Genomic DNA, 11,302 nt, shown 5'->3' with positions numbered 1-11,302 from the left:
GGCACAATCATAGCTCACTGCAGCCTCAAACTCCTGGGTTCAATTAATCTTCCCACCTCAGCTTCCCAAGTAGCTGGGACTATAGGCATGCGCCACCACACCTGGCTAATTTAAAGAAAAAAAAAAAATTTTAGAGATGGGGGTCTTGCTATGTTGCTCAGGCTGGTCTCAAACTCCTGGCCTCCAGCAATCCTCCCACCTCAGCCTCCCAAAATGCTGGGATTACAGGTGCGAGCCACCGCGCCCGGCCTTGATGACTTTTCTATTAATGTCTGTTTCCTGTCAACCACAGGGTCGCTCCACGAAGGCAGGGTCTCTGTCTCAGTCACAGATGGATTCCCAGTGCTGCCTGGGATGCAGCAGACACTTAATAAATATTTTTGTGTTGAATTGAATTCACAGGGTTCCTCAGGGAGCCCAATGGTCAGTTTCCAGGAAGAGAAGCGTTTACGGGGGCCCAAAGGAGGGGTGTCTTTCTGCTGCTGCGTGGGAGGAGGGGGAGAGGAAGAGAAGCCAATGGCCAGTAGAGGGGGAGCTAAAAATCCAAGTCTTCTCGAAAACATGTGTGTGGGGGTTGGGGGTCGGGGAAGGGCGGAGGTAGGGATTAATGGAAGTAGAGAATGGAGAATAGTAGCCAACTATGTCCTGTGAGAACACTCTAGAAGGTTAGCTATCATTTATTTATTAGCATTATTCTGCATTGGCCGCTGCTCTCAGTTATAAATGTATAAATTCATTTAATCCTAACGGCAACTCTCTGAGGCAGGTGAGCTACAGACGGCCCTGAGGTTATGTAGCCAGTAGAGGGGAAGCCAGGATTTGAACCCAGGCTTTGGAGCTGATGTAGAGTCTGTGATGGTCCCCACCGGGCTGCACACTTCCCTACCTGACGTTAGTTTATATGCCTTATTTCATCGTTTTTATTTTTTATATTTTCATTTTTTTTAGAGACGGGGTCTTGCTCTGTCGCCCAGGCTGGAGAGCAGTGGCACGATCATAGCTCATTGTAACCGTGAACTCCTGGGCTCACGTGATCCTCCTGCCTCAGCCACCCAAGTAGCTGGGACTACAGGCACGTGCCACCACGCCCGGCTAATTTTTAAATTTTTTTTTGTAGAGACTGAGTCTTCCTGTGTTGCCCAGGCTCGTCTGTAACTCCTGACGTCAAGTGATCCTCCCTCCTTGGCCTCCCGCAGTGCTGGAATTACAGGCTTGAGCCACTGCACCTGGCCCCTTATTTTATATAGCGCATTCCTCTCCAGGAGCCTCTGGGGCTGGAGGGGCTCATTATTCTCACATTTCACATGAAGAAACAGAGACGTGTAGTGACTTTCCCAGGGTCACACAGCTAGTAAGTGGCTGAGCGGGGCCTCCAGCTTGCATCTCTCTAACTGCAATCCTGGTGCTTTTGCCTTCCCAGAGGGAAGAAATGCAGGAATTCAGTGGGGATCCAGGTGCCAAAAATAAGGTACCACCTGGTCTTGGGGAGGCAACATTCTGCAGCCTCTCCAGAGAGGGGTTTCCACAGACTCCTGAGTCATCCCAGCTCGGGAGCAGGGCAGAAGAAGCTGGGGGTTGGCAGGTTGGGAACAGCAGGAAGCAGACAGGGGCGAAGCTGCAAGTCCGAGAGGGGGGCAGTCTGGCTCCCGTGGCTGTCCCGGGTCTAGCTTGGGCGAGACAAGACGGAATGAAATACGAGGAGCCGGGCACTGGGAGAACCGCTCAGGGCCAAGGGCGGGAGTGTGGTGGGCGGGAGGGGAGCTGGGCCAGGAGGGGGGTGCCAGGGCTCCTCCTGTCCCTGGTGGGGAAGAGCCTGGACCATGAGTGGCCAAGCCAGACTCTCCTCAATGTCTCTCCTGAAGCCACCCTGGCACCGTGACCTGTTTCAGAAAATAGCTGCTTCTGAATGAGGAGAGGAAAAAATCCCCAGGGGTCTTGTGGGGGTGTGCAGGGGGGAAGTAGGGTTTCCTATGTGAGTTAGCAGGAGTCTTGGAGCGGGGCCAGGCAGGAGTGTGGGAGGCGGCAGCGAGGCTCTTAAAGCCAGGCGGGCCCAGCCCCTGCCTCTCCCGAGGACCCTGGGCCGGAGGAAAGCTCTCACTGGTGAGGAACCTTGCGCTTGGGGCTGCCTTGCTTGGGGGGTTTGGGAGAGCAGGGCGCAGAGAGGGGCTCTGAGAGCAGCCACCTGGCCCCCTTGGTGCGGGGAGCAGGGCCCAGAGCCAGGCGGCGCCCCCATCCCTCGCCTGCCCATAGACTGCGGGGGGCGTCTCAGCGGTGCTAGGGTTTGGTGCTGTTGGTCCTTCCCAGCCAGGCGACATGAACTGGGGTGTCCTGGGAGGATGGGGCTGCTGCCCGTGGGCTTGGAGGACCCGTCACTTGGGTGACCTGGCCACTGTCCGGCCTCCACGTCTTCCTGTGTCTGTCGGTGGATCCATCTCCGCTTCCCCACCTCTCATTGCTGCAGCCGTGGCTGCACTTTGAACTTCTCTGCGGCTGTGCTCGCTGCTCTCTGTGGCTGCTTGATAAAAATAGCCGAGCCCACATCCTCCTCTGGGTACCTGCTTTGGGCTCGACTGCTGGTCCGCTCTGCAGGGCAGTGTTTTAGTGCTTCTGCCACCTCTGCTGTGCAACTGCTTTTTCACTCTTTGAGACCCACTTTCTTTCTCTCTTTTCTTTTAGAGACAGGGTCTCGCTTTGTTGCCCAGGCTGGAGTGCAGTGGTGCCATCATAGTTCACTGTAGCCTCCAACTCCTGGGCTCAAGCGATCCTCCTGCCTCAGCCTCCTGAGCAGCTGGGACTCCAGGAGCACACCATCACACCGGCTAATTTTTTTTGTTTTTTGTAGAGATGGGGTCTCGCTATGTTGCCCAGGCTGGTCTTGAACTCCTGGCCTCAAGTGATCCTCCTGCCTGGCCTCCCAAAGTGCTGGGATGACAGGTGTGGGCCTTTGCGCCCGGCCTCACCCCCATGTTCACGGGGCCCCCTGCTGCCCGCTCACACCGGCAGCCTAAGTCCAGGGTGTTCACAGACACACTTGGGAGGTTGGTTTTCTTCAGGTATGGTGGGGCCAACAGGTCAGGAAATGATTGCCACTTAACAGATAGCTTTTTATTCACAGTTCCCGAGAGAGGAGGGCACGCCACCCCACGCAGGGCCACACGGGAGGTACCAGGTTGGTCAGGAGGCAGGAGAAGCCAGTGGGAAGCATGGCCCAGGGCCTTTGTTGTGATTTCTGAGGGAGAGCCCGGCAGGGCAGGGTGAACAGTGTAGGCCTGGCTGGTTTGAACCATCTCAGCGGGTTCCAGCTTCCCTAGTTGGCCGGGATCTGGCCTGGGGTGATTTAGAGCAGGAGAAATGTCAGCTTGGAGTATGACAGTGAGATGAAGGAGGTGGCCGGGGTGTGACGAGGGATCGGTTGGTTTGTGTGGCACCTTGGCAGAAGACCCATTTGCCTTCTCTAGGAATTAGCTGGGCCTGGGAAGGGCAATCTCTCCCTGGCCAGCAAAGCCCCCAACATGTCGAAACATTATAAAATAAAGAAAATAAAAAGTGTGTTTAGTGCCCAGGGTGCTCAGAGGCAGTGGATTGAGTCAGTCAAGGGCGCAGGTTCACAGTCCTGGGCTGATCCCTCGGGCAACTACTTCACCTGCCCGAGCCTCGACCTCCTCATCTGTAAGGTCCCAAACTACCGTGCATCCATCCAGCAAGTAACTGTTTAAGGGGACAGATACCAGGCCAGCAGGTTTAACAATAGCCACCTGCCAAGGTCACTGGGGAGAACAATGACCAGTGCTTAGAGAGACAGTGGATGGTACCTGGCACATACATGAGTGGCAGCTGGCATCTTCCTGCCGCAGCTCAGGAAGGAGCAGGGAAAGATTGATGTGGAAGGGTGGGATCTAGGGCCACATTTTTTGGCTGTTCAGAACCCTCAGAGCACTCAGAGCCGGGGCTGTGGGTGCACAAAACCCTCAGGAACGTTCTTGGAACTCAGGGCTGCTGCTGGACAGAGCTGGCATGGAGGCCAGCCCGGTAGCCAGGGGCCCCAGGAAGTCTGAGGTGTGTTTGAAGGCCAGGACTTGGGAGGTGCCCGGGGCACCGGCGGAGCACTGGCACAGGAGACTCCTCGACTCAGGGACTCGGAGACGGCAGGGCACCAAAGAGGAAATCCTGGCAGACCACAGGCCAGGTGGGCAGCTGCGGATAAACAAGGACTTTGGCGTCCTGGGAGGAAGGGGAGCTGCCAGCCGCCGGCGAGGAGCCTCTGAGAAGCCAAGCTAGACTCGGGCGCTGGCCCCAGACACGTGGCATTTCCTCCGTTTTCTGGCTGGGGTTGTTTTGAACACTGGGCTAGTGATGGCTGTGTTTGCCAAGGACACAGCCTCGGGAGGGAAGCCGAGGGCTCTGAGCCCACGAGGCGGAGGAACGAACACAGCCCCTCGGTTCAGACAGTTCATGCCTCTGGGAAGGGAGGCCGTGCGGTGCAGGGAGGGGCGCACGAGGACGGCCCTGAATCCTGCCTCCACTTCTCACTGGCTGTGTGGCCTCTGGCAAGTTCCTCGAGTTCTCTGAGCCTCAATTTTCCCACCGGCAAAATGGAATAAAATGATACCTACCCCGCAGAACTGTCACAAGCACCCAAGGCTGGCTTATGCTTTAGGTAGGCACAGCGCCTGGGGCCCAGGAAAATGTTTTCATTTAAAATTCTTTTAAAATCAGGAGGAAAACATGGATCTAATAATCATAATGAATATGTAATAATGAATCCAGGTGGGGTTGTATTTTCTTTATACCAATGTAATTGTCAAATATAATCGTTTCTACGCGTGTATACAGTGTGTGTATACAGGCCCCTGCTCTGGGCCAGGCGCTGTGCTGGGTGTGGGGGCCGAGGGCCGCACCCGCCCAGCTTCTGCCCTCCGAGAACTGGCGGGGAAGACATCCCTGAGGACAGACACCCACAGCACCGTGAGCTGAAGGAGTTGGAGACACAACACCTGGGCTCCCTCTGCCCTCCCACCACCTGCTGTTAGTCCAGGATTTTTTCCTCCCTGCGGCTCTTCTGTCTTCCATCAAGGGCCACGTCTAGGTTAAGTCAATTCCTGCCTCTCAACGCAAGCCACCAAATCTCCATTCAAGAATCCTGTCTATTCTATCTTCCTTTTAGCCGTTTTCTGCCAAGGGGTAAGTGTGCCCGGGCAGCTGTGGCTCGGCGCACTGGCATTGGGGGAGATCTCTCCCACCTCTGGTGGGGGCTCACTCCCACAAACGCTTCCATTACTGCCCCTCTGCCTCCAAGGACCCCAGGGCACCTGTGAATTTTTGCCTCATCCTTTCTGGCTGGGGTCACCTGTTTATTGTCCAAGATGAGGGGCCAAGGTGGAACAGGTGGGGCCTGGCAGGGACCCGGGGTGGGGTCTGAATGGGCCGTGGGGGCGTTGCCTGATACATGCATCGTGGGATGTGTTTTCTTTTCCAGAAACCCAGAGATGAAGGGCCTCCTCCCACTGGCTTGGTTCCTGGCTTGTAGTAAGTGCTGGCCCATGACCTCTGAGTGACCTTTGACCCCATGGGAGTCATAGCGTAGTGGAAAGGGCGACAGTCTTTGTGTTTGAGCCTTGGCTCTGTGCTGACTGCGTAGATGTCAGGAAGAGGCTTTGTCCCTCTGAGCTCTGCTCCCTCGCGCGACACAGGCTAATGCAGCCCACGGTGGGGCCAGGGCAGCGTTCTAGGAGATGCCGCACGTAAAGCGTGTACGGGCTGTGGACGTGGCGCATGTGTGGCCGGCAAATGCAGGAGGCGGGTTTTATCCTTGGATGCAAAACAAAGTAAAATGAGGCCAAAACAAGACAAAGAAATCCAAGTTAGACACACGGCCCTTAGCTAAATGTCCCAGCCTATGATTCATGGTCATTTTCTGGTCCGGGGCCATCCAGGGCTCCTACGCACCCCACCCCTGCCTCCTCCCAGCTGGGAGGTGACAGTTCAGCTGGCTTTAGTCCCACCCTACAGCCCCGTAACTGTGTACACAACCCTGTGGGAGGCTGTCCTACTCTTCCATGTTTTGCCAGGTCCCTGGAGACCCCAGGAGGAACCGAGGCCGGGTGCAGGGACAGAGCCTCGGGCTCTCTGTAAAACCCTGGACGGGGCACTTTTCCCCTCCAAGCCTCAGCTCCCAATTTGTAAGATGGGAGAGGAACTTCGGTGATTTCTAAGGGTCCCCTCCTGCTTTAAGAGTCTCTGCCTTATGTTCTAAAAGGTGCCAGAGGGAGGGCAGGTGGGGGAGAGGGATGTATTGCCAGGAGAGATAGGAAACTCTGCCTGCTCACTTCATACGGATACCATATGCATTATACCTAATATTTATTGGTCACTTACTATGCCTCGGCCACCGTGCTCAAAATTTATATACTTTATTTTATTCTAACCCTCATAACAACTGCACGAGGTAGCTGCTAATTTTAGGTTCCCATTTTCCAGGTGAGGAAACTGAGGCTCTGAGAGATTACAATTAAGCCTGTTCAACATCATACTTTGAATTAGTGGCAGAGCCAGGATTTGAACCTGGGTCTGCTCATTTTTTTCAAGTCAAACTCTTCACCACTGCTTGCACTGCCCCTCCCACTAACTGGGGAATAAAAAAGAGACAGCTAGGTCCCTCCGAGCCCCTGGGGGCTTAGGGGCAGGGTAGAAAGGTCAGGAGGTGCTGGGAAGCAGCTTGAGCAGAGCTGCCCAGGTGTCATCCGAGGACATGGCTGTCTTTCAGGTGTGCCTGCTGTGCCAGGAGGCCTGCTGCAACTGAAGTCAATGATCGAGAAGGTGACAGGAAAGAACGCCCTGGTAGACTACGGCTTCTATGGCTGTTACTGCGGCTGGGGCGGCCAAGGGACCCCCAAGGATGACACTGATTGGTGAGCTGATCCCCATATCTGCCCTTTGTGTTCCGGGCTCTGCATTCACATTATCTCGCTCAATTTCATGTCCATTCTGGAAAATGAGTATGAAAGCATCAATATAGTGGTAAGGAAACGCAGTCTCAAAGAAGTTAACTGGAGATCCCAAGAGCTCAGTGGCCTGAGGTGTCAGTTGGTCTATTGCCGCATAACAAATGGTCCTAAATGTAGTGGCTTAAAACAGCAGCAATCACTTTGCTTACAACTCTGCCGTGGGGGCAGGGCTTGGCAGGGTGGCTTGTCTCTGCTCTACCCGGCTTCAGCTCGGATCCTGGGGCCGGCACGGTGCTGCTGTCTCCTGGCCTCACAGTCGGCCAGTGGCCTCAGGTCCCCTCACGTAGGCCCCTGCCAGGATGTTTGGACTTCCTCCCAGCATGGTGACTCTTGGGTTCCAAGAGCGAGTCCCCAAACTGCAAGACCAAAGGGCACTGCGTTTTCTTTAGCCTCAGAAATTCCATAGTGTCACACCACTCTTGGTCGAGGCAGTCACAAAGGCTTTAAGAGTGAGGGGACCTAGATTCCACTCTTGATTGGGAAGAAGTTCTAGAAGAACATGTGAAATGGGAGATATTGTCTTTGTAAAACATGCTCTGCTGTGCTAACCATTCTGATACTGCTAGACATAGGGGATGGCAGGTGGGTGGAGCCCAGGGTCTCCCTGCTGGGGTGGGATGAGCAGGAGCAGGAAGCTAGAAGGATCCATTGGTAAGCATTGGAGCGGGAGACCTCACTGTGAGCTCCCATGCAGCTTACGACAGATGCAGATGTTTACAAACTGATGTGCGTGTAGCCATGTGTATATACACAGGTTAATGTAAACACATATTTTTTTTGCTGTTAGTTGAGAGGGGCTAAAAGAAATGACACCCCAGTAGCAATAAGCACACCTACTGCCTATGTCTGGTTTCTAACATCATTCTTCGATAAAAGGAATCAAGGCTCCTTGAAGAAATGGCAGACTTTAGGACTGGGGCAGGAAATATAGGAGACGAGTCTGGAACTTCTTAGAGCTCCAAAAAGTAAGAAAGAACTCAAACAAAACGAAACCCCGCGTGGATAGGGATAGGTCAAAGGACACATGAGCTAACTGAAAGACGCCCAATGCCCAGAGCTAGGACCACTTGAGCAGCAAAATAAATAACCCAGAACCCCCGTCTTATCGTGAGAAAAAGAGAAAAATCAGACAAATCCCAATAGTGGGGCATCTTACAAAATTCCTAACTGGTGCTTCTCACAACCATCAAGGCCAGCGAACCAAGCGCAGCCTAAAGAGACACGACACTAAATGTAACATGGGACAGGAAAAGGACATTCAGTAAAAACTAAAAAGATCCAAATAAACTGTGGCCTTTTTACAATTAGTGAAGCAATAACGATGCATTATTATTCAGTTAATTACTTAATAATTATGTATTTAATAATATGTCAATATTGGTTCATTGATTGTAACAAATGTATCATACTAATATAAGATATTAATAATAGGGGAAACTGGGTGTTTTTCCTGTACAATCTCAATTTTTCTGTAAATAATAAAAAAAAATTTAAATACACTCTTCCACACCTAACATACAATCACCCCTCAGTATCTGTGGGAGACTGAATCCAGGGCCCCCTACAGACACCAAAATCTGCAGCTGCCCTAGTCCCTGACATAAAAGGGCATATTATTTGCATATAACCTAGGCACATCTTCTTGTATATTTTCAGTTATTAATATCTCTAGATTACTTATAACACCCGATGCAATGTAAATGCTATGTAAATAGTTGTTATACTATATTGTTTAGGGAATAATGACAAGAAAAAAAATCTGTGCCTGTTCAGTACAGACACAACCGTTGTGTGCCTAACTAGATTTTTGGTCCGTGGCTGGTTGAATCCATGGATGTGGGACCCATGATACTAGAAGTTTAATTTTTGCTCACATAACGGTTCAGTGGGAATCACACATCGATTTAGGGACCCAGGCTCCTCCTGTTTTGTAGCTCTGCCATCCCCCATGGCCGCAGAGCCCTCTCCTGGGTCATCCCCAAGGTGGAGAAAAAGAAAAAGTGGAGGAAAGTGTGGGCAGTTTTTCGGCAGGCCTGGCAGTGGATGGCATACATATATCACTGCTGCCCACGGCCCACACCCTGGCCAGAACCTAGTCATGTGTACACACCTGCGTGCAAGGGAGCTGGGAAGTGTCATCTAATCGTGATCCCAGGAGGGAAAAGTGGGTGAGTGACCTGCTGGCCAGTGGTGGCCCTTGTGGAAGGCGGGGAAGTGCTCAGCCACGCCCACCAGGGTGGCTGCTGCAAAAGTGCCGTGGTTGAAGTTTTGCTCCTATTAGGGACAAGGGGGGTCGAGAGGGCGCCCCTTCCACTCAAGATCTGCGTCTCCTGCATGGACAGGTGCTGCTGGGTGCACGACCGCTGTTACGGGCCGGTGGAGGAGAGAGGCTGCAACATCAGGACACAGACCTACACATACAGATTCGCCTGGGGCCTGGTCACCTGCGGTAAGGCTGGGGCTTCCCATACAGGCCATTGGAAGAGTCTGGATCTCCCCTGGCCCTGAGTTCCGCGCCCTAGAGGTCAGCCAGCCTATGTCTTGGGGGTGCAGATGTGGGACAAAAGGGGCAGGGTTACTGCAGCTGTATCAGGTGTCCAGGGAAGGGTTGAAACATCCGAGACCAAGCATGCGCTGGGTGCCAAGTGCTTTGCATACTTCCCTTGACTTGCTCCCCCAAATTCCCTATGGAGTAGGCTTAGTCTCCCCCACTTTGCACAAGAGGAAACTGAAGCTCAAAGGCCTGCCGGTGCACATAGATGGGTTCCAGCGCCGATCCTCCAAGTTCAAACCTCAGTCTGAGGACGGAATCTGCTCTGTGAAAACTAGCATTCGTTCCTCCAGAGCAAAGCTGTCTCCACCCTCACCCGGGAGTTCCCAAGAGGAGGGACCCTGCTTCCTCCCAGACTGGGAGCTCCCTGAGGGCAGGAGCTTTGTCTCCTGAACTGAAACCTCCCCCTGAGCAGCAGCGGTGCCTCTCCCTCCCATCAGACTGTCCGGCCCTCCAGTTTATGAGCTGCACCCCCTTCATCAGGCTGAGAGCTCCTCAGAGCAGAAAGCAGAGCTGGGAGGCTGCTCAGACTGAACTAAGTTCAAGTTCATGAAGCACATCCTTTCTGGCCTCATTCCGTGCTTGGTGTCCTGTTTGCAGAGCCTGGGCCCTCGTGTGGCGTGCAGCTCTGTGCCTGTGACCGGAAGTTCGCCTACTGCCTGAAGAGGAACCTGTGGAGCTACAACCCCCGTTATCGCTACTTCCCCAACGTCTTCTGCTCCTAGTCACCCTGCAGGGGCTCTTCCCAGACCAAGACTTTTGTTCTCTTCTGCAACGCAGAGTTCTGACTCGCAGGGATGCCCAAGAGAGGCTGCCGGGTCTCAGACCTCATCCTTTCTCAGAGGAGCCCGAGGGCCACATGTCACCCTCTAGAAAGTCCCAAGACAGTGACTAATAAATACCACACAGGCATGTTCCTCTGCTGTGAGGGTTGTCGGTGCCTCTTTCTGTGCCACTGGGGCACTAAGCCCAAAGTTATCTGCGTTGTCTCGGAGACGGGAGGGGAGGTTGGGAAACGGAAGGTTTTCCAGGCTGAGCTTCAGGCCCGCTCCTGGGCTCATTTCCTTAAACCTTGGGGTCCTCTTGCGCCCAGCGCGGGGTCTCATTCTTCCTCAAGGGAGTGGGGGAAGGACAAATGGCAACTGTGCAGCTTCCAGGCCAGCGAGGACGGCACTGCGATCCCAGCCTTGGCTTCTCCGGATGTGTGGTCGCGGCTGATCACTGAACCGCTCTCACTTTCAGTCCCTTTCAAAAAGAAACCGTGGCGCTCCTTGAGATGTGAAATGAGGCTTCTAAAGCTCACTGTGATGCTGCTATGGGAGATGCTGAGGTTCCAGGATTTCACTGAGGGAATGTTTTTTAAAATAGAGTTCAGGTATGGGCTTTACTTTTACCAAGTAAGGACGTTTAAAGACCAGCTCATCTATCAATTCATAAAAGAAAGGGTGTTCTAACGCCGCGACTGCGGGAAGAAAGGGTGTATGTCAAAACAAGGGGGAGTCCTCTCTGAGAAGGGAACTTTGGCTTTTTTATGCTGACACACACAAAACAACCACACGATAAATGGGATCTGCATTTCAAAACCTCTAGTGTTGCACATTTTCAAATTGAAATTTAATTTTATGGGATTACCCTGAAGGTACTAGTGTTTTAAAAAAGTTTGATACATATTCAGTGTCTATATTTGACAATGCAAATATAGTGGGGGCTCAAAAGCACAATTTGCTCATAAAGTTTTTCTTGTTTT

The 11,302-nt window shown here is 53.0% G+C and overlaps 1 protein-coding gene across 1 annotated transcript; it reads left to right on the top strand.

The window, feature by feature from the left end:
• Window positions 1-2,015: 2,015 nt before the first annotated feature.
• On the top strand, window positions 2,016-10,451 carry PLA2G5 (phospholipase A2 group V). Its single transcript, XM_045546468.1, has 5 exons — window positions 2,016-2,100; window positions 5,477-5,526; window positions 6,764-6,908; window positions 9,347-9,453; window positions 10,156-10,451. The coding sequence occupies exons 2-5, from the start codon at window positions 5,487-5,489 to the stop codon at window positions 10,278-10,280; spliced, it is 417 nt and encodes a 138-aa protein (XP_045402424.1). The 5' UTR covers window positions 2,016-2,100; window positions 5,477-5,486; the 3' UTR covers window positions 10,281-10,451.
• Window positions 10,452-11,302: the final 851 nt, after the last annotated feature.

Source organism: Lemur catta, chromosome 3, assembly GCF_020740605.2.
Source record: "Lemur catta isolate mLemCat1 chromosome 3, mLemCat1.pri, whole genome shotgun sequence".
Lineage (NCBI taxonomy): Eukaryota > Metazoa > Chordata > Mammalia > Primates > Lemuridae > Lemur > Lemur catta.
Note: the sequence above shows the minus strand (reverse complement) of the source record. Positions and strands in the feature narration are given on the sequence as shown.